This window comes from Trachemys scripta, chromosome 2 (genome assembly GCF_013100865.1).
Source record: "Trachemys scripta elegans isolate TJP31775 chromosome 2, CAS_Tse_1.0, whole genome shotgun sequence".
In the NCBI taxonomy this organism is placed as follows: domain Eukaryota; kingdom Metazoa; phylum Chordata; order Testudines; family Emydidae; genus Trachemys; species Trachemys scripta.
The window spans coordinates 15,455,848-15,481,587 of NC_048299.1; the positions used below are offsets into that span (position 1 = coordinate 15,455,848).

At 44.6% G+C, this 25,740-nt stretch overlaps 2 protein-coding genes across 5 annotated transcripts in view; one reads left to right on the forward strand and one right to left on the reverse strand.

The window, feature by feature from the left end:
- GALNT11 (polypeptide N-acetylgalactosaminyltransferase 11) overlaps positions 1-5,956 on the forward strand; it is a 79,031-nt gene extending 73,075 nt beyond the window's left edge. For all 4 annotated transcript variants that reach the window (XM_034759970.1, XM_034759972.1, XM_034759973.1 and 1 more), the window contains exons 11-12: positions 3,443-3,580; positions 5,138-5,956. In XM_034759970.1, the coding sequence (XP_034615861.1) occupies positions 3,443-3,580; positions 5,138-5,269 (270 nt within the window). In that variant the 3' untranslated portion in view covers positions 5,270-5,956. The remainder of the gene's footprint in view (positions 1-3,442; positions 3,581-5,137) is intronic.
- Positions 5,957-14,715: 8,759 nt separating this feature from the next.
- KMT2C (lysine methyltransferase 2C) overlaps positions 14,716-25,740 on the reverse strand; it is a 328,785-nt gene continuing 317,760 nt past the window's right edge. Inside the window, exons 54-60 of the mRNA XM_034759976.1 lie at positions 23,583-23,719; positions 22,090-22,232; positions 21,652-21,820; positions 20,343-20,459; positions 19,329-19,402; positions 18,823-18,931; positions 14,716-16,621 (exon numbers count right to left, since the gene is read on the reverse strand). Of these exons, the coding sequence (XP_034615867.1) occupies positions 16,529-16,621; positions 18,823-18,931; positions 19,329-19,402; positions 20,343-20,459; positions 21,652-21,820; positions 22,090-22,232; positions 23,583-23,719 (842 nt within the window). The 3' untranslated portion in view covers positions 14,716-16,528. The remainder of the gene's footprint in view (positions 16,622-18,822; positions 18,932-19,328; positions 19,403-20,342; positions 20,460-21,651; positions 21,821-22,089; positions 22,233-23,582; positions 23,720-25,740) is intronic.

The following is a 25,740-nucleotide window of genomic DNA, read 5'->3' on the forward strand; positions in this document are numbered from 1 at the left end:
CCCCCCCCCCCCCCCCCCCCCCCCCCCCCCCCCTAACCCCCCCCCCCTCCCCCCCCCCCCCCCCCCCCCCCCCGGTCTGGGGTCCCACCTGCCAGCCCCGTGCCAGCGGGCGTCCCGGCCACAGGCCCTGCTCAGCCTGTTGCAGGCCTATGTGAACAGAACCCCAGGCTGGAAGCGGGCTGAGCAGGCTGGCGGCATAAGATCAGCATTTTAATTTAATTTTAAATGAAGCTTCTTAAACATTTTGAAAACCTTGTTTACTTTACATACAACTATAGTTTAGTTATATAATATAGACTTCTAGAGAGAGACCTTCTAAAAATGTTAAAATGTATTACTAGCACGCAAAATCTTAAATCAGAGTGAATAAATGAAGACTCGGCACACCGCTTCTGAAAGGTTGCCTACCCCTGCTCTAAACCCTTTCTTAGAAGACTAATATTATTTTGCACACAACTAACATATGGGTCTGGTCTCCAGCTCTGAGTTTGTTAGGGCTTAGCTTATGTCTGCAGCCTGGGCAAGTGCTGGCATCTGGCCTGCCAGCGTCACACCCATCACTTAGAAATTCTGAATCCCGTTTGGCTATTTTCTAAAGCTTTGCACCAGATCAAACAGGAATTAATTCAGCAACGTCCTGTAGGCTACGTTATGCAGGAGCTCAGACTAGATGAGCTCAGTGGATCCTTCTCGCTTTGAAGCCTGTAGGGCTGTCACACATACTAAGTCAGCCTTCCCAGGAATGGTGGATTCTGAATAATGGTCCAATCACTGGGCAGAACCAACAGCCAAACAAATGAAAAGTTCAGTAGTCATGCTCCATAATCGCTAGCCAACAATTCCCAGCAAGGAAGCAGGAAAGCCCCATCTGACATGAATGGGCTCCGCTACCACTGATGTTAGAGCTGGAATATAAAAGATTACTTGGCTGTGGCCAGTGTAGTGGAATGAAAAGCACGACCGTTCTGCACCAAAGGGAAATGAAGCTGCATGCTTTTGTAAAAGTCACACGAGCATGAGAGTGAACATAACCACCCTACTGAAATATCACCATGCAGGGTGGGGCTGGGCCAGGGGTGAAGAGCTACTTCTCGTACCGTGGCTGCAAAAGGGTGATGGGGGAAATTCCTACACGCTGTACCTTGTGAAACAGGAAAAGTAGTTGAAGCGCTAACATCTGGTTGTACGTACCGGTTAGGGTGCTAAAACTCACCGGACAAAGGGTGGTCCTGTGGTTAATGCCATGGCCTGGGATTAAGGAGCGTGGGGTTCAGTTCCCTGTGCTGCTGCAGAGAGTGTGTGGCCTCATGTACATCATTTAGTCTCTCTCTGCCACATGTCCCCAGCTGTAAAATGGACGTGATAATATGCCCTTTCTCCCACATTGAGGGCAGGGACTCTAGGGTAGGGGCTCCAGTAATAATTACAAACTGCATTATTCTGTCGGAGTGAAATAAACCGAGTAGCATGGTTGTGACCTCCCCAGGTACAATCCAGCCTGTGGAATTGCCCTGCCCCTTTAACTCTCTTGCTCAGAATACCTCTCCCGGCACTCTGCTAGTGAAAAGCAGCCCCTCCAGGCTGTTCGCACACCCAGCAAAGATACCTGAGTGCTCGGCCAGCCACTCATGAACTGTATACAGGATGACACTTGCAAGGCCCCCCATCAGCTGCTGCCTTGCACCCCTGAAACGTGTCTTTTACAGTGCTCAAGCCCGCCTTGGCCAGTGCAAGCTCATAAGTCCGGCATTTTATCAACGAAAATGAATATGCTGCCACCCTTGTTAACCTGAACAGAGATTTCCCCAAACACTTCAGTCAAAGCTCACTGGTTTAGATAAACACACCTTTATTAAACTGTAGAAAGATAGATTTTAAGTGATAAAAGGTCAGAATTGGTTACAAAAAAAATAAGATGATAAAAATCTAATTCCTAAACTTTACCAAGCTAAGTAAAATTTGAAGCAAGCAACTTTCTCACCCCTCTGGATGTTGCAGGCAGGTCACAATTCTTAGTATGCAGGCTCAAGTCCCTTCCCAGCCTGGGACCCATCTCTTCTGTTCAAAGTTGTTCAAACAACTTGGGTTAGTAGTGATGATGATGTGATGAAGAAGCCATTGTCTCTTATTTTATACCCTCCTCTTCGCCTTGAGGAACACCCCTTCCCCCACCTGCTAGAGTATAGACAAAGCAGTCTCCTGTGTATGAGAGAGTCAAAGCATCTCTCAGGTGAATTGTACATTGCTTGCTCGCACCTGCTGTGTATGTGCCATTGGAATGCCATGCAAGGCCTTTGTTATTCTCGAGAAGCCAGGCTGTTGGTGTGTTACAATGTTCATCCCCGATGTCTCAGGAAACACCTAGCCTCAAGCAGGACGAGCCAAAGCATTTGCTCTCACTGGAAGGGAAAGCTTAGCCAGGCCCCAGATTTCACCTGAAAACGTCATCCCTAAATCTGTTCGCATGCAGCCGTCTCAGCCCCTCTGGGCCACAGAACCCCAGACAGATGAACATCTCTTTGCCAGCAGAGACAATTTCCTGCCTGTGCTGAAAGGCTGCAAGCATCTCAGCCGATGTAACAGAACCCAAAGATGAGTGGCCTCACGTGGCTCACCAGGGTCACTCTGGGGACTAGCGAGCCCATTCAGATTTTATGCTGCTTTATCTGATTCCCCACCCTGGGACTTCCATGGCACTGCTTCTGGTCAGAGTTATGTATACGCATAAGTACTTGGCTGGACCAGGGCTCTAGTCAGTCTCAGCAAATTAAATGGTCTTTAAGTGCTGAGACAGAACTAACGGGGCACCTACTGCTGCTTTCCCAGCCTTCCCCCCTGTATTCTAGACTCGTGTAGCTTCAGAATCCCCCAGCTGTCCCTTTATGCTGGATGGATCTTCCTCTGCTAAGAAAATTTAGGTTTTTGCTTCCTGGATCTGTGAGCTGATGGGTCAGAGAGCCTGGAGTGGCTATAATCTTACTACATTGTCTTGAAGTTAAATACATGGAGATCTCAGAGGGCAAAGGGCAGATTCTCAGCGCCCAGCTGCCTCTCTGTTTTTGCACAGGCTGAGAGGAGCAGAACTGGGCAACTTGCAGGGGGAAAATATGTAATTTTAAAAATGCTAGATTACAGCAGGCTCAGAGAAACTATTTACACAGAGCCCATGATCATGTGACTTCCCCAGGGGAGACTTCTAGGAAGGGGTTAGACAGTGAAAGGAGAGACCCGAGGAAAAGATGGGGAGCTGGAGTTAGAGAGATCAAGTAGCAGGGGGACACAAGACAGGATGGGAGGAAAGATGAAATTACAGGGTAGGGCCAGGAAGTCTCTCTGAAAATTCCAATCTCCCCAATATGGATAACCAGAGGATTTAAACCATTCAAGGATACTGAATTTCCCACCGATCCTATGCAAAAGGTTTTTCTATTTCCTTTTCCAGGTGTGGATTTATAATGAAGAACATGAGTTGATTTTAAATAATCTCCTTTGCTTGGACGTGTCAGAAACTCGCTCATCAGATCCACCTCGTCTCATGAAATGCCACGGATCTGGAGGGTCACAGCAGTGGACGTTTGGGGTGAGTGCTTTGCATGGGGAATACTCATACCCACCCCTGTGTTTAAGATGCAGGGCTACCCTGAAAAGTGACTGTGAAAATGGCATTATGGGAGTCCAGGGATGTGGTTTCTGTATCAAATGTGCTCAGTTTAATAGGGTAAATTGCATGGCTGCAAGTCACAATTTAACTTGTGTGCAGCGTATCCTAGAGGCTTTAGCTCAAATGTAGATAAGGCTTCACAATCTGGACTCTGAATCAAGCTGAGTTCTTTTCCTTTCCATACATCATCAGCTGTAATAAAGGTTTGTCAGGCCAAATTAGATTCATTGCCATCAATGAGGCTGCACAGGTGTAACTGAAATTTAGTAATCGATTCTCTAATGCACAGAGAGGACTAGAACCCGGGTCACACATTGCCTGAGCTGTGATGTCTCTGCAGGACTAACAGGAGTAAGAAACAGTAAAAACATTTGTGTCAATGGCATAGGCAGGTCTGACCCTGGACACGCGCAGGGAGCAGATCTGAGGAGTAAGGAAGTGCTATTTTTACAGTCACTTCTCAGAGTAGAAGCGCACGTTCAACCAGGCAAACGAAAATGGTCACCTGCACTTTTCTCTCATGTTGCTTTTAATGGCCAACTTCACAAAGCAGCTGCAGAGCCGACTTCCACATCTGTATCGAGGCCGTTCCTCCTCAGTGTTAACGCAAAGCCTTCCCCACTGCCTAGCCTGGATGTGGTGGCAGCACTTAAATGTCACTCTTTAGTGCAAGCATTAAAACAATGGCAGTAGAGCACCAGCAGAACTCCCCATCACCCACGGGAGCAGGTAAACTCCTGTGCTGATGAATTGATAGCGGTGTGCATGGGGCCTTTTCTGAGACGGAAAGAGGGCCTCCGGGTGACCAACGCCAGCCAGAGCTGCCCCCAGGTCTCCCCAGACAATGGTCAGCGTGGGCCTTGGAAGGTGAAGTAAAAAGGGGTTGGCACAGCCTATTTCACACAACAGCGTGCAGCTAACTAGCATTGAGACTTGCTCCCTTGTGATGGGATCTACAAGCTGTTGAGTAGCTCATCCCCTCTCACTCCTGAACATTAGTGCCAATGCACACAGAACCCCCACTGAGGTCACTGGGAGTTGTGCATGGGTATCTGAGTGCCAGATTTGGGTATTCTTTACTGCTATGTCACTATGCAAGGTTGTGTGTCCACTGAGTGATGGGACCCTGTTCCATGTGTTGTCCAACATTTTTACAAACCATAGTATAGATATAACCTGACCAGGTCCCTGTAATTGGGCTAAAATCTTCTCTCCAGGGTTTACACCTAGTTATTGGGATATACTCTACAACTTTTAACTAAGTGGGTCAGGGGACAGGTGTATTTCCTTGGTTATAGATGTAGAATAGACTGGGTCGAAGTGAAGACCATCTGAAATGTGCATTGCTTTAGAATAGCCCACTCGCTTTGGCATCACTCATTTTCAGTTTAAGGATGGAGCAAAGGCCATTATTTTTTTGTATTTCTTTTTGTATTTCCTCTTTTATTTTATATATATTTTGTATTTTTTCTCCAGAAGAACAATCGACTCTACCAGGTCTCTGTGGGGCAGTGCATGAAGGTTGTTGATCCGCTTAGCCATAAAGGATACGTGACCATGGCTATTTGTGATGGCTCCCTTCCTCAGCAATGGCATCTGGAAAGCTGAACCTGTGAGAAAGCAGCACAGAGAGGCAATTAGGAGAAATCTGACTCCTCCTAGGCCATTGGTTTCTAAGTCATTCTGGAGGGCATGGAAGGAGCCCTTAGCTGCTATCCCTGACATGGACTATTTTAAGGATTCTATTATTTAAATGTTCTGCCGTGGAAGGAGATGATTGGATCATTCAAATGCAGCAGTAGCGGCAGCAGTCTAGCTGCACAATATTGACACCCGTAGAAGTGCAATTTATCAACATTTCCATGGATTATCCTGGATTAATGAATTGTTATTGTTTAAATAAGAGGAAATAATTAGAACAGTATAATTTGAATTGTGGTAATAGTTTAACTCAGTGGACCTTTTAAATGACAAAAGACAGACAGGAAGGAAGTTCTCTTTCCTGACTGTTTCATGGGCAGCATCATGCTAATTTACATTTTTAGTCTATTTTAATGGCTGAATTATTTTAGCTCATCTGGAAAATATTTTAAATTTCCTCTTGTCTTTCTGAAAATTGTCATTTGTAATATTTAATTTTAGTTTGGTTAATTTACAATTTTAGCCCATTCACAGTTAAATTTTCAGCTGTCATTTGTCATACAGTATTTAAAACAAAGTTACTATTACAAATTTTATTTTGATGACTCATGATGGTATCTGCATTTAAAATAAAGTATTAATGTTTTTTATTAATCATTATGGTGGTTTGGTCTGTTGCCTTTGGATTCAGAAGTACAGAATGCAAGAGACCAGTGCAAGCCAATGTGGGTCTGATAATTCGGATACATTTGTTAGAAGTGTATTTAAACAGACTGTTTTTGTAAAGATGCTTATGAAGACGTTTTAGTGTCCATACAGTTTGGTCTTTTGCTGTAGTGATTGGTGTGGAATCAGAGTTATGCACCTAACATTTAAGATGATGAAGATGGGAAAAAGTAAGTTGTATTTTTCTTCGAGTAGCATCCCCCTGCACTCTTGAGATTTTTATCAGTAGTGGATCCTCAAAAGTGCCCTGTGAAGCGTAGGCAGGAGTGATGTTTGGTAGCAGACTAGCCCTTCACCTGCACATTAGAGAAAGATGCCTGCGTAAACGCTTGGTGGTAGCTTGCTAGTCCCTGAAATCATTTGGGAAAGTTTCTCCCTCCTGATCCATTTTCCCAACTCTTGTCCATTAGAAGTAACCAAAATACATATGAAAAAAATCAGGTTCTTTCCTGTCTCCTCTCCTCCTGCTATTCTCATTTACTCTTCCCTCACCCTCCCTCATTCACCCTCACTCCCACTCACTGCCATAATTCTTGGGCCTTTTAAAGCTGTTGCCATTAACCTCTTAGTTCTGATGCCCTTCAGAGACACATTGAGAAGGGTAGGGGTTTTCTTGCTCCTCTGCAGCTCCTCCTTCTGCTCACTTCTCTCCATGTTCCCACCACCAGTTGGCAGGTTGGCACTGCTGCTGAAACTATGCCAGCTGGCCAATAGCCGTCTCTGTCCTTCCACAAGCTCTTCACTTCACCCTTTGCTCAAGCACTCCTGTCCAAGTTTCATATCATGCCCATCATAGAGTCCAAGTGCCTCTTCCCCCCACAAGTCTCTTCCCACCCTTTCATGTCTAGAAGAAAATGCAGAAACAAAGGGGTTAAATTAAACTATTGTTAGCATTACAAGAACCTATTAGTAGTAGGACATATATGAAGTAGAGTTAAGTGGCCCTTGCACTGCTGAGGAGGAAGAAATGCCACACAAGGCCAATTGGACGTACTCAGTAAATGGGGTGAAAGTCAATGCTTGGGAGATGCACAGCACCGGCAGCTCCCACTGAAGTTACAGGCACTGGAAGTGCTCAGTATCTCTCAAGAACTGGCCTTAACTTTGTAATTCACAAAATCCCAGAGAGCTGAGGAGCAGCACGTGACTCTACTAGGGCTGTCAATTAATTGCAGTGAACTCAAGCAATTAACTCAAAATAAATTAACTCAATTAAAAAAATTAATCACGATTAATTGCAGTTTTAATTGCACTGTTAAATAATAAAATACCAATTTAAATTCATTATCCATATTTTTGGATGTTTTTCTACATTTTCAAATATATTGATTTCAGTTACAATACAGAATACAAAGTCTACAGTGCTCACTTTATATTATTACTTTTTATTACAAATATTCGCACTATAAAGAAAAAATAAATAGTAGTTTTCAATTCACCTCATACAAGTACTGTAGTGCAATCTCTATCTTGAAAGTGCAATTTACAAATGTAGAATTTTTTTTACATAACTGCACTCGAAAACTTTAGCGCCTACAAGTCCACTCAGTCTTACTTCTTGTTCAGCCAATCGCTCAGACAAACAAGTTTATTTACATTTGCAGGTGATAATGTTGCCCGCTTCTTATTTGTAATGTTATCTAAAAGTGAGAACAGGTGTTCACACGGCACTTTTGTAGCCAGCATTGCAAGGTATTTACATGCCAAATATGCTGAACGTTCATATGCTGCTTCATGCTTCAACGTATAGATTGCACTTTTATCTTTTTTACAGTGCAAATATTTGCAATAAAAATGAATGATATAAAGTGAGCACTGCACACTTTGTATTCTGCATTGTAATTGAAATCAATATATTTTGAAAATGTAGAAAAACATCTAAAATATTTATGATAAATGTTAATAGGTATTCTTATAATTGTTTAACAGTGCAATTACAACTGTGATTAATTGTGACTGATTTTTTTATTCGTTTGACAACCCTACACCCCATATGTTCTTTTTCTGGCTGAGCTCGTCGCATTCTCCAATTAAACCTGGAGGTCTCAAACATGCCTGTTGGCTGCATGCAGGAAGCTCAGCTTGAAAATCAGTGCTTTAGGTGTCCCATATTGCAATGGTTAAAAGGAAAAGTCAGTCTTTTCCTCTTTGCCTCCCCAGGGGTTCATCCTCTTTACATGTGGTTGTCGCCTGCTTGGAGCTCAGTCAGCACTAGAGTGGTTAGTGCCTGTTACAATGTTGGTTTTAGCCATGTAGAGAGGAATCCATTTTTCTCCTTCCACGACACACTCATTTTTCCTCTTCTGTCTAGAGTCTCCAACTGAAATCAGGGCCCAGATGTGCAAACGCAATGAGAGCGAAATCCCTATCCCAAAGAGCTCACCATCTTAATAGACCAGACAGATGAAGAGCTGGGGAAAGGAAGCATTATCCGCATTTTACAGATGAGGAACTGAGGCAGAGAGGTTAGTGTCCAAGGACACGCAGGGAATCTGTGGCAAAGCTGGGAATTAAACCCAGTTCTCCTAACTCCAAGTCCATCTTGTGAGTCCACACTACCATCTTTTCTGTCTCTCTTCCCAGCTGCTTCTCTCAATTCCATCACCCTTCAGCTGCTTCCCCTTTTTCTAACTTGAGCTGCTTCCAGCACAACACAAAGCTAGACTCCCCGAGTTAAGCGGTTTATTGTGTACTAACTGCAGTACAATGGATGAATAGCAGGCAGAGAACCACAGTTCTCATCGCTTCCCCAAATGGAGACTTCTCCGCGTCTGCTCTGCTAAAGCAGAAGACTCTAGGAGAGAATCCGGGCTTTAGGGTTAGAGCACCATTATTGAGGGACTTTTAAACAATGCTAAGTCTTGATCCCATAAGCACTGAGAACACCTGTTTATCCATACCTCAGGGGTGCTTAAAGATAGGGGTTATTCAGCAGTCAGGCTTGCTGGCTGTCCCTAGTTACGCCTCGCTTCCAGGTGTGCCACAAAACATTTTTCCAATCAATGTCAGCCTTGCTCAGCCAGTAACTCCCTTGCCTCAGGATCAGAAGGTTGTGGGCTCAATTCCCACACTTCGGGGGATCATAGAAGCAACTGGGTCCCTCTTGTGTGCTTTGCTCTGCTCCCTCTCAATCCTTTGGAGTATGTCATGCCATTCTCCTGTAGGCCTAGTTCTCTCTTCCTGTTGCTTTTCCCTTCAAGTTTTACATCATGTCTTCCCTCCTCTATTTGGATGGCAAGCATCTCAATGAAGGGACATCATCTTCCTTCCTGTCCTTGTGCTTTGCATGGGGACTGTTGCTCACACAGTGAGAAAAAGGAACAGGTGATCCTCAAGCTTCTCTTCAGCCTGCTCACTCTCTCTCTTTGACCTCATGCCGCCTTGAAGGGTTAAGAAAGGTGGCCCGGCGGGCGCAGCTTCTTCCCTTCCTTGAAATTTGCTTCTCCCCCTTTCTCCTCCAGCTCCATCCTGCACTTCCTTTATTTCATTGCCTCCCACGTGCCAGCCGCCTTGTGTGGCCTTCACAGACCCAACTATTTCCTCAAAGCATAGCAGCCGTTGCATAAGGAATGAGACATTTCTTACCTGATAATTTTCTGTTAACAACTTTTCTCGTCATTCATCACTAATGGCCCCCACCTGTGGAATTTGGAGGCAGTCCAGTGTTGATGCTGGAGGGACCAGGGCTAAGTCCTACCCTTCAGCTCAGGCAACCAGAAGAGTTCTTCCAAAGCTGTGGAAATACTCCAGCAACCAATTATTGGCAGTAAAACAAGTTGATATCGTACGTACATAACCTTATGGTAATTATTTGTCCAAGTCTCCCTTTAAAGAAACATTTCAATTGGTTACAAATTGTGTTCCAGTCATTTACCAGACTGGGTTAAATGAGAAGAAAAGCTGCTCACAAAAAGAAAATTGTCAGGTAAGAACCGTCTCATTCTGCTGCACAACTTCTCTCCTCATTCGTCACTGAGGGGAAGAAGCGAGCAGCAAATCACAGAAGTAGGGAAGGAAAGGATAAGCAGAGATTTAATTAATATGAGAGTAGACAGGAAAAAAAATAGACATCATCTCACCGTCCCCCACCACCTCACCAGTATAGACCAAGAGCTTTGTGATTTAAGGAATTGTTTGGGAACCAACCCAGTAGCTCCTTCCTACCCATGGATATCTCTGTGGAGGAATAGAAACCTACTTTGCAAATGTTCCTCAGATCATGATTCACGGACTTCAGTAACTCAGCCAGATGTTATGGGTCTATGACAGGAGTTGGTGGATGAGGTTCTGTGACTGCAATGTTGCAGGAGGTCAGACTAGATAATTATGATGGTCCCGTCTGGCCTGAAAGTCTATGAGGCTCACACACTTTCCCCTCACAATGCCACTAGGAACCTTGTAGGAAGCATTGACTTCTTCGCAAATAGTTTTCCAGATGCCAATTTGTGCAGAATTTTTCTAACATTTTGCCTGCAGCTTCTTTGAGGCCCTATGGCCCTGGCATTATGGATAGAATGAGATTAGCGGGGTACAACTAGCATATGTACTCTGTAGTGCATGAAATATATCATTAGAGTTCTAGGAATGCCTTTTTATGCCATAGCTTCCAAAGAGGTACTGCAGATTAGAACAAAATAATTGTTCTGAACTGAAAGGAGCTACAAGAATAACCTTTTTTCACAACAAAATTAGTCTTGTTTTTGTATAGATAGAGGAACTAATGCTGAACCCTGACTTTGGAGGTGACGACACCTAAAAAGGCCAGCCAGAGGTTTCTCTAATCTGTCTTTCTGATTAATCTTGACACCGGATGATACTCAAATGGGGAGTCCGATGTGCCTGCTAAAAGAATGCCACTAGGACTGTTACCTGCTGCTCTACGGTGCTTGGTTGTAGGACTCCAATCAACCATACTCCAGAAACTCTAGTATAGCCAAGATCACCAGAACGTTGAGGTCATTATTATTATTTGTATCACAGTAGCATCTAGAGGCCAGGGCCCCACTGTGCTGCCACTGTACAGAGACAGTCCGTCCCAAAGAGCTTTCTGTTTCCCTTCTCATCAAAAATGTAGCTTGACCAGATCAATAAACGAAATTTCCTGGTTGAATTCTTTCTGGATACCAAAAAGCATCAGTGAGGCTAATGGAGAATGAACTACACTTCACTTCAAACACCCGGGTGTTAACTGTAGCTTGCCCGCCTCTGGAGGAAAGAGTCCCTGCTTCAAACAGATCTTGTGTTTTGTGCAGCTGCTCTGGAGGTTCCTTGGCTATCTGTCAAGTCTGAAGTGCTTTCTGGGCCAGTGGGGGAGTAGGAGGAGAATGTCAGCTCTCCCTTTTCCTTCATCCTTTATGTGAACTGTCTTGACAGGTAGCAGATTTTTCTCTGCCCAGAACATTATTTCCATTGCCTCAGAGAAGCTTTGAACTTGTTACTCCCTGGTTTTGGAAGGGATGGAAACGTTCATGTTTCAATCATAATCAAACTCTAAGAGGGAAAAGAGGGAAACTTCCCCTGTGAGCACCACAACTGCCCAATACATGGTTTCTTGCACCATCTTCTGAAGCAGCTGTTCCTACTACTGTCATAGACATGATACTGGACTTGATGGGCCACTGGTCTGAACCGGAGTGGCGGTGTCTACATCTGTGTTCCGACAGGGCAGTCAAAGTGAACCAAAATGATGTGTACTCTGAACTTTTGGAAATTTACCTTTCAGGTATGCTCCCCACCCTGCAATGAGCTATTTGCTTGCTATTTAGATGGTTTTCCTTATTAGGTATAGGAACATTTTTTGGTCTGAGTGGCTACAGTTGAAGCTTTGAAATTTCTGTGTAGTGCGTCCCCACTATTATATGGACTATGGGATCTTCTGAAGGAAGGCCCTTTGTATGTCTCCCACTGGGGAGCTACTGCTGCACCAGCCTGAGGTTCCCAACACTTAATAAATTCCTTTATGTTTTTATAACACATTTTATCAGTGATGGTGTGTTTGCAGCACTTCCCCAGGCCGTTTACAGGAGGGAGGCAGCATGTGGACCCCTCAGTCGAGGAGAGCGACTAGTACAAATACCTTGATTGTGGGACTAGCCTGCTGGATGTCCCTGGAAGTCTGAATGAATGCCTGCTTCTCCCCCCCCACCCTAAGCCCTGGATGGCTAGCACCCATGTAGGGTGATAAGATCGCAAGAATAAAATATCAGGACATGTGGGGGAGGGGCAGCCATAGGCTCATAGCCGCCACCGGAGCCATGGGGGAGGGAGGTACACAGTCCGAGGGAGCAACGGGTCAGGGAGTGCATGGCTCCGGCCCCCGCCTTAAGTCGATCGGGGAGTGCATGGCCCCGGCTCTGGCCCCCACCACAAGCCGGATGCACATGGCCCCGGCTCCTGCCGCAAAGGGGGTCTCAGGGGTAGGGGCATGGGAGGAGGTTCGGGTGCTGGAAGGGACTCAGGGCTAGGGTTCAGGAGGGGATACAGGCTCTGGGCAGGGCTTACTTCAGGTGGCTTCCTGGACATCTCCCTCTGGACCCTAGGCAGAGGCGCAGCCAGGCAGCTGTGCGCGCTGCCTTGCCCGCTGGTGCTACCTCCGGCCAATGGGAGCTGCGGAGCAGGTGTTCATACCAGGGGCAGCATGCAAAGCCCTCCCCAGCTGTCCCTGCACCTAGGACCCAGAGGGAACTGTCACCACTTCTAGGGAGCTGCGCAGAGCCACGTGGGGAGCCCATCAGCCCTGTGCCAACCGGACGCCTGGCAAGCAACCCTACAATATCGGGAAATATAGTGTCCTGATCGTACATCGGTTGGAACGTGGTTAAATATCAGGACATGTGGTCACCCTACACCCATGTCAGTACTTTAGTAGGGCCCTTGTACCATTTGGGGCTTTACTCAGAAAATCAGGAATCATTCTGAACACTTACCTTCCTACCATCCCACGATGTGCTCCTGTGTTAGAAATGGAGTCTTCATCTGCCTCTGTTCTGGTCACAGGCTGCTCCTTGCGCTTTAAAGTGGAGCCAGCCTACTTGGAGATGGGGGATGGGAAGAGAAAACCCTTTCCCACCCATCAGTCTCTGAGCTCCTTTCCCTGGCAGAGCTAAGATTAATAGGCCGAAAACCAGATACAAACAATTCCCATTCCACTGCAGCCCGAAATTGGAGCCCCTTTCCCTAGGTCCTTGGGCTGAAAGCCAGACAGGCACAATGCCCATTACTCTGTGGCCTGAGACCGAGCTTCACAGTAGTGACAAGCTTCTCTGCACACCCAGACAAGCTGAAGGGTGAGGGAAGAGCAGGGAGCCGGACACAGAGCACTGTGAGGGAGACTCTGTGAGGAGAAAAGTCCCAGCAACCACTCCACCAAGGTGGGAAGGACAGAGGACTTAAATGCTGATTTTTACACTGCTTGCTCATTAACAGTACAAAATGCTGCTTTGTGAAGGGGACACTTGATTTTACCTTTCTGGGACCTGGTGTCTCTGGAGTTTGCAAGACCTGCTCATGACTAGGCGGTGAGGGGTCCTCATCTGCATGGGAATCCTCAGGCTCTCCTGGTTGAGGTTTTGGGTGGGATTTGAGGCCCTACGCACCTGTCTCGACACCATGCCCTAGGAGAGAGGGTTGGTGTTTGCGGCAGCAGGACATACCTCGCCTCCTAAGGCTCTTGTAAAGCTGCCTACAGCACCTCTTGGATGCCTCTGAATTCCAGAGGCGTGGGGCATTAAACCATTAGTGCTAACGAAGAGAAACTGCATCAGAAAGGGGCTCTTCTGTCCTCTGCTGCTTTTCAGCTGTTACCAGACATCACTTTGGAGCTCTGCTGGACAGAAGAGAGGCAGCTATCACATGTCAGGAGAGCCGGCAGAAGTAGCTGGTTGTGGAGGCTCACAGCAGCACAGTGGCCCTACAGCTCAAGTCCAGGTGACCACATGTCCCAGGGCTCTACAACACTGACATTTCACCAGAACCAGGTGGAAAGCCTGGGCTGATTGGTGGCCATGCACTCACCAGGACTCGGGCTCATTCCAAATGCTGATGACATAACATGGGTGGAACAATAGTTCTCTGACATCCAGTAAGTCTGGGTGCATGGGGGAAGCCCCATTGTATCATTAAGAAAGATGAGGTGTGTTGGAAGGCTTTTCCACATTTTTTTTGCTTCTGCTTCTCAACAAATCAATCTTAGGCCCTGGAGACTTGTTCTTTGTGTAAAATGAAGGTGAAGAGGTTCATGTCCTGCCCCTTCATGGAGAAGGGATGCTGGAGGCCTTGCTGTGAAGAAAGGCACGCTGGGCACTAACTGTGGTGGAGGACGGCTGGCTCTTCTCTTGGCACCTCCTGCAGACTCTCTTCTTCTGGTGGAGGCAATACTTTGCCCCCTGAAGCTTAGGACCCCTAACTTCAAGTGCCCAGACCTGGACGGTGTCGTGGATGCAGTGCATGGCTTTGTGGTAGACAATTCAGGATGCAGCTGGGCTTAAAAGGATGCTGGATCTGTGCCCGCTAACAGTGGTGGTGCTCAGTGGTAGAAACAGACGAGGTTACACTGGAACAAACAGAAAACAGATGCTCCAAAATGAAAACGTGGAGGCATCATTTATAGATGTAAAATATTTTTATTTGTAAATGCTGATCTTCTAAATCTGTTTTCACAAATTCCAAAACCCATAACACTCTGTATACTTCAAAAAAATTTTTCTTTTTTTTTCTTTTTTTTTTTGCCAACATTAGATACTATTATACAGAACAGAAAAAACTGTAGGACAAATACTGGTAGGATGTTGGAATATTGTACAAGAGAAGAAAAATATTCAAGAAACAATTTCATACAGCTATTTATCAAGAGAAAAATATATACAATTGATTTATTCTGTAAGATAAAAATACATCATGCCATATACATTACAAGTTCAGAACTGTATTACTGAATATACCAACAGTTTACAGTCCACTTTAATTGTGCACACAAAAAAACTTCATTTTTTTTATATTTAAACCTGTGAAGTGTCAGTACCAGAATTTTAAGTACAAAATAAAAAGCTAACCTGGTTCAAAATGCTGATTAAGTTTCTACAAGCAAACACAAAACAGTGTTTATTTTTTTAAAGAAATGTAAACAAAAACAATCCATACAAACACATTTTTAAATTACATTTTCCAAAACCCTATTGCCAGTGTCCTGCAGCTGCAAGCACAATTACATCTAATTTTTTTCCTTGTTTTTTCATTTAAAGAAGGCTATCATATTAGACTTAAGCTCCCACTACATGATCCTATTCTGTTTACATGATTTAGTGTAAGCTGAACAGTCACCTAATCGTGACTACTTTTTCTGAAGAAAAACCCATGTTCAGCCTCTATTTTGGGTGGTTTTAGCAGTTATTCACAGTTATCACAAATTGTAAGCACAAAAAAAACCTGACTTAAGAAATAGGGATGCAACAATATAATACAAATAAAATAAATCAGTCTAACTTACCCAAGCATCTATAAAAGTCAGAGTTGTAATATACATGCCTTCTACCAGGCTTAAAGTTTACTTAAAAAAAAAAGAAAAAGAAAAAAAAAGGACTAATAGACCACAGTTGAGCCAGCTTTAAACATTTAAAAAAAAATCCTCTCTTTAAATTGAGATTTTGGTTATTCCATAATAATTGTAATGGTGTGGTTAGTAACACATGAGATCATATTGTAACATCCCTATTGATATTTTATAATAAGCACCCGAACTGCTGCAGAGTCTGGTAGCATTTGGTCAATAACTATTTTTTTTATACTGTATTTTTTTCTCAAAATATTTACACTTTTGTACAAAGTAACAGGGTTTGTTAGTTCTGCAGGTAACAGCAGCAGCTTGGCTTTCTTCTAACTTTTTTTTTAAAAATAGCTTCATTCACTTATTCAATAATAAATACAAAAAGTTTCTCTTATTTTACAGAAATCAAAAACTACAATAAACTGACTCATGGAATCAAGTATTTTAAATGTATTTTAGTGCAAGTTATTTTTCCCTTAGCTCTATCCCTAAGGAAGTCGTTTCAGTACATTCCTTGTTCAGTGGTGTCTACTTTTATTTAAAAATTTTCTTTAATTAGAGGGCCTGCCCCTTTATCAAATAAGGCTGTGGCCAGCACTTTGGACTTCTCCCTTTCGCTGGTGATTTCAGTCTTACATTCATATATGCCCACCTGCCCTCCAGCAGGTCAGCCATCGGTTCTTTGCCCAAATTAAACAGTTTCTCCGTAGTGAGCTCAAAAAACAAAAGTGCTGGACCATTCTGTAATTCAGTTTAACCTCCAGGCATCTGGGAAGTTAGACAGCTTCAGATTTTGCCGACTTGCTTCTGGTGCTTGTTTTACACTTGAATAGAAACTGAAATTGCCAGAAGTGATTTTATTCCCCCCAGGAAGGTAAGAATTTTCTGTCGACAAAATCAAAATATAAGTCACTTCATCTTAGGGACAAGCAACCCTCAAAGACAGCAAGGAATGCATTCTAGTTCATCCATTTTCGGCAGTTTACAGCTCCACAGTGACATGGGATCTTGTGCTGGTCATCTTCAAAATCAAATTTATAGTCATAGCAAAGCTGGAAGAAAACAAATGTCGAGAGCGTGGTTATGAAATGTCTGGTCCGTATTCTTCATTATATCTTTGCTTGTATCTATCATTCTATACCAGCGGTTCTCAAACTGTGGGTCGGGACCCCATTTTAATGGGGTTGCCAGGGCTAGCTTAGACTTGCTGGGGTCCAGGGCAGAAGCCCAAGCCCCACCGCCCGGGGCAGAAGCCTGAGGGCAGCAGGGCTCGGGTTACAGCCCCCCTGCCCAGAGCGGTGGGGCTTGGGCAGGCTCAGGCTTCGGTCCCCCTCCTGGGGTCATGTAGTAATTTTTGTTGTCAGAAGGGGGTCGCGGGGCAATGAAGTTTGGTCTATACCAGGCCTGCACAACATGCGGCCTGCATGGGCTCACTGTGCGGCCCGTGGGGGGGTGAGTAGGCAAGCGGCGGGTGAGGGAGGGGACTGAGTAGGCAAGCGGGCGGGCAGTGGTGGGGAATGAGTAGGCGAGCGGGCGGGCAGTGGCGGGGAATGAGTAGGCGAGCCGGGCGGGTGGAGGGCTGAGTAGGCGAGCCGGGCGGGCAGTGGCGGGGAATGAGTAGGAGAGCCGGGCAGGTGAAGGGCTGAGGAGGCGAGTGGGCGGGCAGTGGCAGGGGGGGCAGGTGAGCCGGTGGTGGGGGAGGGGAGGCTGAGGAGGCGAGCGAGCGGGCAGTGGCGGGGGGTGAGTAGGCGAGCCGGGGGGGGAGGGGCTGAGGAGGCGAGTGGTGAGTCGGTGGCTGACCTGTTCTACTGATCTGGTCTGGCTCCCATCCCCTCTCCCAGGGCCGGCACCAGGCACCAGCAAAACAAGCAGGTGCTTGGGGCGGCACATTTCTAGGGGCGGCATTCTGGTGCCAGCCATCATAGGTGCCGACTCCAGGGCATGGGGAAAAAGTGCCCTCACCGCCCCAGCTCACCTCCGCCTGCTCCCCTGAGCGCGCTGCCGCCGCTCCGCTTCTCCCCCTCCCTCCCAGGCTTGCCACGCGCAAAACAGCTGTTTTGCACAGCAAGGCTGGGAGGGAAGAGAAGCCAAGCAGCGGGGCTCTCGGGGGAGGCGGAGGAGGTGAGCTGGAGCGGGGAGTGGTTCCTCTATCCCCCCGTTACTTCCTGCGCCCCCCCACCCTAGCTCACCTCCACTCCGCCTGCTCCCCTGAATGCGCCGCCGCTCCGCTTCTCCCCCCTCCCTCCCAGGCTTGCCACATGCAAAACCGCTATTTCGCGCAGCAAGGCTGGGAGGGAGGAGAAGCTGAGCGGCGGGCGCTCGGGGGAGGTGGTGGTGATGGAACAGAGGTGAGCTGGAGCGGTTCCTCTGCCCCACCTTGCTTCCTGCACCCCCCACCCTAGCTCACCTCTGCTCCGCCTGCTCCCCTGAACGCACCGCTTCTCCGCCCTCCCTCGCTTGAGGGGGGGGGAGAAGCGGAGCAGCAGCAGGCCCGGGGGAGCAGGCAGAGCAGAGGTGAACTAGGGCGGGAGGCCCGCAGGAAGCAATGGGGGGGGAGAAATGCGGCACGCCGGGGGAGGAGGCGGTGCTGGGGATTTGGGGAAGGGATTCGGAAGGGGTGGAATTGGGGCGCGGCCGGGGGCAGAGGGGCATGAAAAAGAAAGGGGAAAAGGCCAAACATTTTTTTGCTTGGGGTGGCAAAAATCCTAGAGCCGGCCCTGCCCTCTCCAAGAGTTGCAGCTGTTTGGAGGTGCCTGCCTTCCACGCCTTCCTCATTCACACCTCATTCATTCATCAGGGCAATTGATTACAAAGTGGGGGGAAGATCTTATTCTACTTCTAGCAAAAAGACATTTTTCTTTTACCTTAATTATACTACCTTAGGGGCCCACTATAACACATTACCGAGGTTCAATACTGCCGTTTCAGTGGGGCAGCGCTGGGGAAGGAGGGTTTTTTCCTGCGGGGCAGGTGGCGCGGGGGGGGGGGGGGGGGGTGGGTTCGGCGGCGCCGGGGGGGGGGGGTGTTTCCGTGGGGCGGGCAGCGCTGGGGGGGGTGTGTTGTGTTTCGGGGGGGGGCTGGGTGGCGCTGGAGCGGGGGGTTGTCGGCGCTTGGAGGGTTTTGGCCCTCAGCTGTTTTCTTTGGAGTAATATGGCCCTCGCCGCTTTACGAGATGTGCAGGCCTGGTCTATACTATACGCTCCACTAGCCACTACATTATGGAACAAAATAAAAGCAAATGAGTAAAGTCTACCTCCTCCCCCTTCTGGATTCTCCTGTTGGAGCTGATGATAATCTTGTGTCCTCTCTCAAAAGTCACCACCTCAGCCACGCAGTTCGGTGCACATGAATGGTTAATATACCTACAAAAATAAAAGATTTGGAAAATGATTTTTTTTAAGCTATGTAATTGGACACAAATCTAAACTAAACTATAGAGTGACTTTAGCTTCAGTGTGAGTGGATTTTTCCAGCTAAAATCACATTACCTAGAAAAATGTAAAATAAATAAATAAATAAAAAAATTAAATTTCTTTTTCTACAGCTGTACGTCTGCCATGAAACAGTTAATCAAGGCTATGGAGAGTTAATGAGAAAGATGGCATCGCTTCAGTGGCTTAGTGTGAAGACTGAATGCATCAGTTTAGAGAATAAGGCCATTGAAAAAAAGCACAAAATGGACTCTCTCCCCAACAGCCAGCCAAAGGAACATGGCTAATTTCCAAACATGAGATCACAGCTCTCTGAAGAGCCACCCACCTTGCAGGGCCTCCTGTCAATGTAGCATCAATGACATGATCATTGTCAATGCGGAACATGTACACTCCACGATTCTGAAAGAGAGTGGGAAGAAAAGGCGCTATAGATTTTACAAAAAAAATCAGTGATTGAAACAAAGCAGCAACATGGACCATCTCCAAGTATTTTTCTGGATTCACAATTAGACGTGCCCATTGGCTCATGAAGGAAGCACTGATTCATATATTTCACTTACTATGTGAAAGTAGGATACTATCATTAACTCCACTACTTATGAAGAATGGATCGGCCATAAACATGAGAGGCAACCTCCTGTGATTTTAATATCTCCCTCAAGTAATATACTAATATGATTTGTATAGCACCTTTCACATAAGCTCTCAAAGCACTTTACCAATGGTCCCTCACAACATCCCTGCATTGCACAAAGAGGTTAAGCCTTACTTAAAAAATGGTTCCTAAAAATTGAGGCTCTGACCTCTTTGTGCTTGTACAACTGTAAGATCAGCACATTACCAGACTCTCTGGGGTTTGTGAGGTTTAATATATTTGGTAGGCACTCTGAGATCCTTGAATGAAAGGCTCTGTAAAGGTCTAAGGTAATATTATCATCTCAAGGTCACACTAAGTCTGTGGCAGAGTGATGAACAGAATCAAAACCAGAGTGGCACAGCAAAAGTGTGCTGAGTCTATAACTGAGAGGTCAATGGAGTGAAACCGTCTTCGCTAGTTTCTATGGTCTGTGTTATACTGGAAGATCACAATTGTCCCTCTGGCCTTGGAATCTATGAATTAAGGAGTCCCAATTCCCAGGCCCCTGCTACAATCACTAGACACAACACTGCCTCCCAGAATTCAAACATTCATCCACATTCACAACAGTACTTTGACTCAGCTTCCTCAGAACGGAAGTCTTAAAATGCTGGCAACACATCTCATTCTGTTGCATGAATACTTAAAGGAAAGGAAAGGAACGGAAAGGAACAGTAAGTAAATAATAATTATATACAATACCTGAGATTCATAAAGTTTCTCTTTCCTGTTTGCTACCTCATTACGGATGATAGTTCCAATATATTCAATGATCATGGTGTGCTTTTCAATGTCTCTAGCAGCATATAAGCCCAGGCCCTACAAAGAGAATACTGTGTGATTTAGAACAGGAGAATCAATGCACATTTACATTTGATTCCTTTGGTGTGCCCCCAAGCCATGCCTGGAGAAAATCTATATCTACACATGCAGAAATGAAGCATATTGAAAGATAAAAAGTGACACTGTTGAAAAAATACAAAAGGTCAGCAAATGCGAACAGCAACCTTAGCTCCAGCATACACACACATTCAATATGTTTAACAATATACAATTGGAAATATAAACAGTGATATATTAAGTGACATATTTACCCAGAAAACAGGAAAAGCAGAGTATATGTGCAACATGGCTGAATTAATATACACTTTTAAAGTTTAACACAGAGAATTATCTGAGCAATTACATTCTGTGATTTCTTCACTTCATCTCCTGATTTTTGTGATTTTAACTATACAGCTTTAATGATGCAAAATCAGTTCTCTGCATTTAATTTCCTAGTTTTTTTAAAATAAAACGCTTTGCAATTATTTATCTTGCAGCCAATTAAGCTAGTAGACGTCTTACTCTAGAGCTATTTGACTTGAATTCTTTGAACAATAAAGAATACTTTCTAGAATCAAAGAATTCAAATAAATGTGTGCTATGGTGCTTTAACCATTTAAATAATATTCCACAGTCCAACCTAAAATATACAGCAAATACATACAAGGCATGGTGCACAGATTTGGCAACAAGTTCAGTGGAGCTGAACACCTGGAAGGTTCGCATAAGTCAATAATTTGACTATTTAATCGTATTAACATGACCAAGTATTTTTCTCAACATCCTGGTCCCTCATTATTTCTGTTCTCCATCTTTTAATGAGCTAGCTTGGTCTAAAATTAGCTACTAGATATGCAGATGATCCTCTCGCTGCTGCTGGTAAAAAGATTCTGTATATTTTAGTTTCTTCACTAAACTGCATTTTTTTTTTTTGAGAAAAAAAGTGAAGGCCTCACCAGTAAAACAACACAACTCAGTTTTACAAGCCAGAGCTTCAGTCAATTAAATTCAGAAAAAGAAAAAAAAAAGATTTAAAGTAATCAGCAATCTTTGTTACATACAATACAGGGAAACTGATCACCAGACATATGCTGCAAATTCCCTTCAGACTTTACTAGACTCTACAGACTGTGGGGAATTGTATTTAGGAATAAAATCTCAAAAATACAGCTATGTTGTAACTGACCTGAATCCGAGAGCGAGCCAGATACACATTGGATTTCCATTCAGTCTTCATTTTACGGTACTGGGAGGACTTGGAATGGACAAACTGTTTACTGTAAGGCGCATTTAGCTCTCCTGTCACTGTGCTCTGAAATGACTTGGAGGTGCTGGTGCTATTCAAGGTGTGAGGCCTGCGGGAATTGGGCATATAACAGAAAAAAATACAAGAAAAACTGAAGATTTCTCCGAATAAAACCACAAGCTGAATTTTATTAAAACTTCTTTCAGACAAACATACACTTAAAGCCAGCTAGCAGAGACAACAAAGCGGTTCCTTTGATTTGGGCATGCACATACACAGCCAAAGACAACAGGGTTTGTAAGCAGCAGACAAAAGCACAAATAACCCTAAGCAGCCTATAAACCCTGGGCTGTACTATGTGAAGTTAAAACAAAATACCTTAACACAAACCTCTTGACATGGGTACTCATTTTAGGCTCAGCACGGGCACAGCCCGTGGGATTGATGGCAAGAGGAAGTTCCATTAAAGGGTTTCGGCCATATCGGAAAGTGTAGTTCTCACAAGCCTCAACCCCAGGAAGCTGTAAGAAACAAAGTAATCACATATTAACACATCAGAAAAACATCCGCACAACAGCCTGTCTTTTTAAACCTGGAACAGGCAAAGTGCTCACAATTGCTCAGACTTAAGACTTGACACTGCCTTATGATGATCCTTCTGTAGCATTTCCTTGACAAAACGCTGCGTTTTGACTCTTATCTATATTACATCAGACTAACTAATTTGCAAATATAGAAACATGGAGAGAGACACCGAGTCTTAGCGAAACTCCCTTTTCCTCCTGGCTAGTTTTCTCTAAAGAACATGTGGTGAACGGCTGGTGTGACATGCTTCCATATCACAGCAGACACTTCCCCTGTCATGCACTATTTTTTGGGTGTGCGTTATGGGTAAAGCTGGTAGAAAGTTTTTGTTCAGAAAAATTTCTCACCACACAATGAGGAAATTTCAATTCTAATGACAAATTTTGATTTTTCCATGGGAAATTTCAAAACATAATTTTTTGTTTTATGTCAACTTAATGCTTTGGTTTGGTTTTTGGAAATCACAAAATTTTGGCTTTCAAATGTTCAGTTTTTGGATTTTCAGGTTCTTCCCTGAAAAAGTATGTAAAGTGTAAGAAGGTGGAGGAAAAAAAAATCTTACTTTCTCACACCTTCTTACTGTTTTCCTTCTGCTGTGTGTGTGTGATTGATCCGGTAACTCTCGGAGTTGCTTTACATCAGACTGACTAATTTGCAAATATAGAAATATGGAGAGAGACACTGAGTCTTAGCAAAACTCCCTTTTCCTCCTGGCTAATTTTCTCTAAAGAACATGTGGTGAGTGCATGGTGTGGCATGTAGCACATTCATTTGCTACAACCTTTCATGTTCTCAACGGAACAAAACAGAACTCCAAATGAAAAAAAGAGTCACTACAGAATCAAATGGAACCTCTTCCTATTAGAGTTAATCACCTGGGGGAAGTGCAGGCTGGATTTCCCCAACTGCCCACCCTCCCCCAGCGGTTAGGTTGGGAGAGGGTAACTTTGGCTTCCCCTGGGGGCTACAGGCCTGCTGGCTGAGGTTGCACCAAATCATTCGGTCTCTGGCCACTCTTGCTAACCCTTTCCTGGAGTAGTTCCACCCACTCTCCAGATAGCACTGGCACCAGACAGGCTCCCAGGTGCAGGAGAAGTTGACACTGCCATGTGGAATTTCCCTCCCAGCGGACTATCCACTCCCAGGGCCCCTGTGGCCTGTTTCACAATGGCAGAAACGTCACAAATACTTATATGATAAATGTATCGTTTTCATCCGAGATGTTCTAAATTGTTGTAAACCTTTAATTAGAATAAGAGTCCCGAACTGTTGCAGCAATGACTCACTGATTCAGCAATTCTTGCCACTGCAGAGACTGTCAAACCAAAGAGGTCTTCACCCTTCAAATATCCAGGAAAGAGCTGTAGCATTTCAGATTCTTTTCTAACAGAAGCAACAGGCTCCAAGATTTTATCCCACACACCTACATGACCACATGGAAAAAGATTATAATGAGCAAGTAAAGAAAGCCCACAGACACTATAGTTATACCTAACAAATAAGGAAATTAGCGTAGGACACCTGTAATGAAAAAGGCCACAGAGTATCAGATAGTTGATTTTATATCTAAAGGGAACAACTTAATGAAATAAAATATCCCACTTCACCACAGTGTAGAAGTTTGAAATGGAGACTCATCTGAGTAGTTATGATCTGTTGAGTACTCTCAGACAGTGTTGCGTCTCTGTTATACTTCTCTTAATTTTGAGGAATGTAACAAACACTGAGCACTGGATAAAAACTTTTAGATCACTAATTCCACATTACAAATTCCTACTCACGTAATCAGGCAACTAAGTTTCTCCTGCTAAAACATTTTAAAAATGACCACAAAGTAAATAAAGTTTCCTTAACTAAATGGAATTTTCCACTTCCTTAAGTTGACGATTTTTCTCTCTTACTGTTGCAGATGTCTCATGGTGGTACAATATGTTGTTAAGAAGGGAATAAAAGATCTGAGTTTGAGATTCCAGCTCAGTTCCTTTCTCACCACCCAAGAATTGCTGGGGATGCTGTAGAGACAGCATGCTTAGCTGAAGAGAGCAACTTTGGTCAGTTTGCTAGGACCCTCTGGCAAGTTTTCAGGAGAGGTGTTTAATAGACTAGAGAGTGCATCTTCAACCCATAAGATTGGATGCACATTCGGCTAATGGTGAAGGTCGGACATAGTGGTGGTGGCAATGTAGCAAGGATTCCTTTAGCTCCAAGGATCCCATAACCTCCGAGATTCCTGATGTCACCAATCACACGGCTGACAAACATGCCGCCATTCTTCTATCCAGCCAATTCTCATTAGTATCATCTGAGCCCAATGGGGTCCTTTGAGGTCAGAGCCTTAAAATTTCATCTGTTTTCTCTGACATTCACCACCACCCTTGGGATTCTGCATAGCAGTTGAAGAGCAGTGAATCAGGCTCCCTTCATAGCTTGCCAATGCCACTGCACAGTTAGTTAAATGGGTCTCTGTTGAACAACACAAGATATTTTTACTTTCATCAGGGTCTGAGTGCACTGCTTACTTCTAGTGCCTCCATGCCCAGAAAGTGACTAAAACCAGGAGATGGATTCATGTCTAGTACAATACTGCTGAGCTGGCTATACATACTTTCAAGTATGGGTCTACTCCTAAAAGAGATTATGCAAAAAACGACATCTTTGTGATTTGACAGGTGTGTGTGGGTATTCAGACTCAATTCTACTTCAGTGACAAAAATATCCATGTTAGCCCTGCAAAGCTAACACAGCTAAGACTGAATGAGCTGGATTCTATTACGATTTGCATATCACGTACAGACCAGTTTAGTAAGTTGCAGTTGGTTACGTCTGTGCAAGCCACTGCAGGCATAAATTGATAATAATGGGGTTGCACAGGTGTAAATAGCAGGTGTTATGATGTGAGACAGAAAGAAATCAGCTTGGCTCTCAGAGCCTAGGCTGTGTTTGCACAGCTGGCAGCTGGAAAAAAAAAGTTCTTTTTACTTGTAGCTTGAACACATCTGATCCAGAGATCATTGAGCCAGAATGAAAATAGAGCCCCAAAAGGTCAGATTTAGAAAGTCACTTTTCAGAGCAGAAACACCACAAAATATTTTTTCTTATTTTGTCCAATGTTCATGTTATATCGTTTTGGCTTCTTTATGAGCTTGTTGCAAGTATCCTTTCTTCCTCATTTTCTTTGTAGTGCACATTATTGTTTTATCTGTCTAGGACGGTTATTCTATGCCCCCCATCACCATTGCATCTCAGAATTTTCATCTTTGAAATCACAGTACTGAGTAAGTATAGTACAGCTCACGGTGCTAGAAGTACAGCCTTGGCATATTGCTATAGAGATTATGTTATGCAGTAGAATTAGCAAATGATTAGGCACCAGATAAATAATTTTTCCATTCTATAATGGAAGTCTACGTTGTGAGACCCAAGTCTTACATTACTGGGCATGAA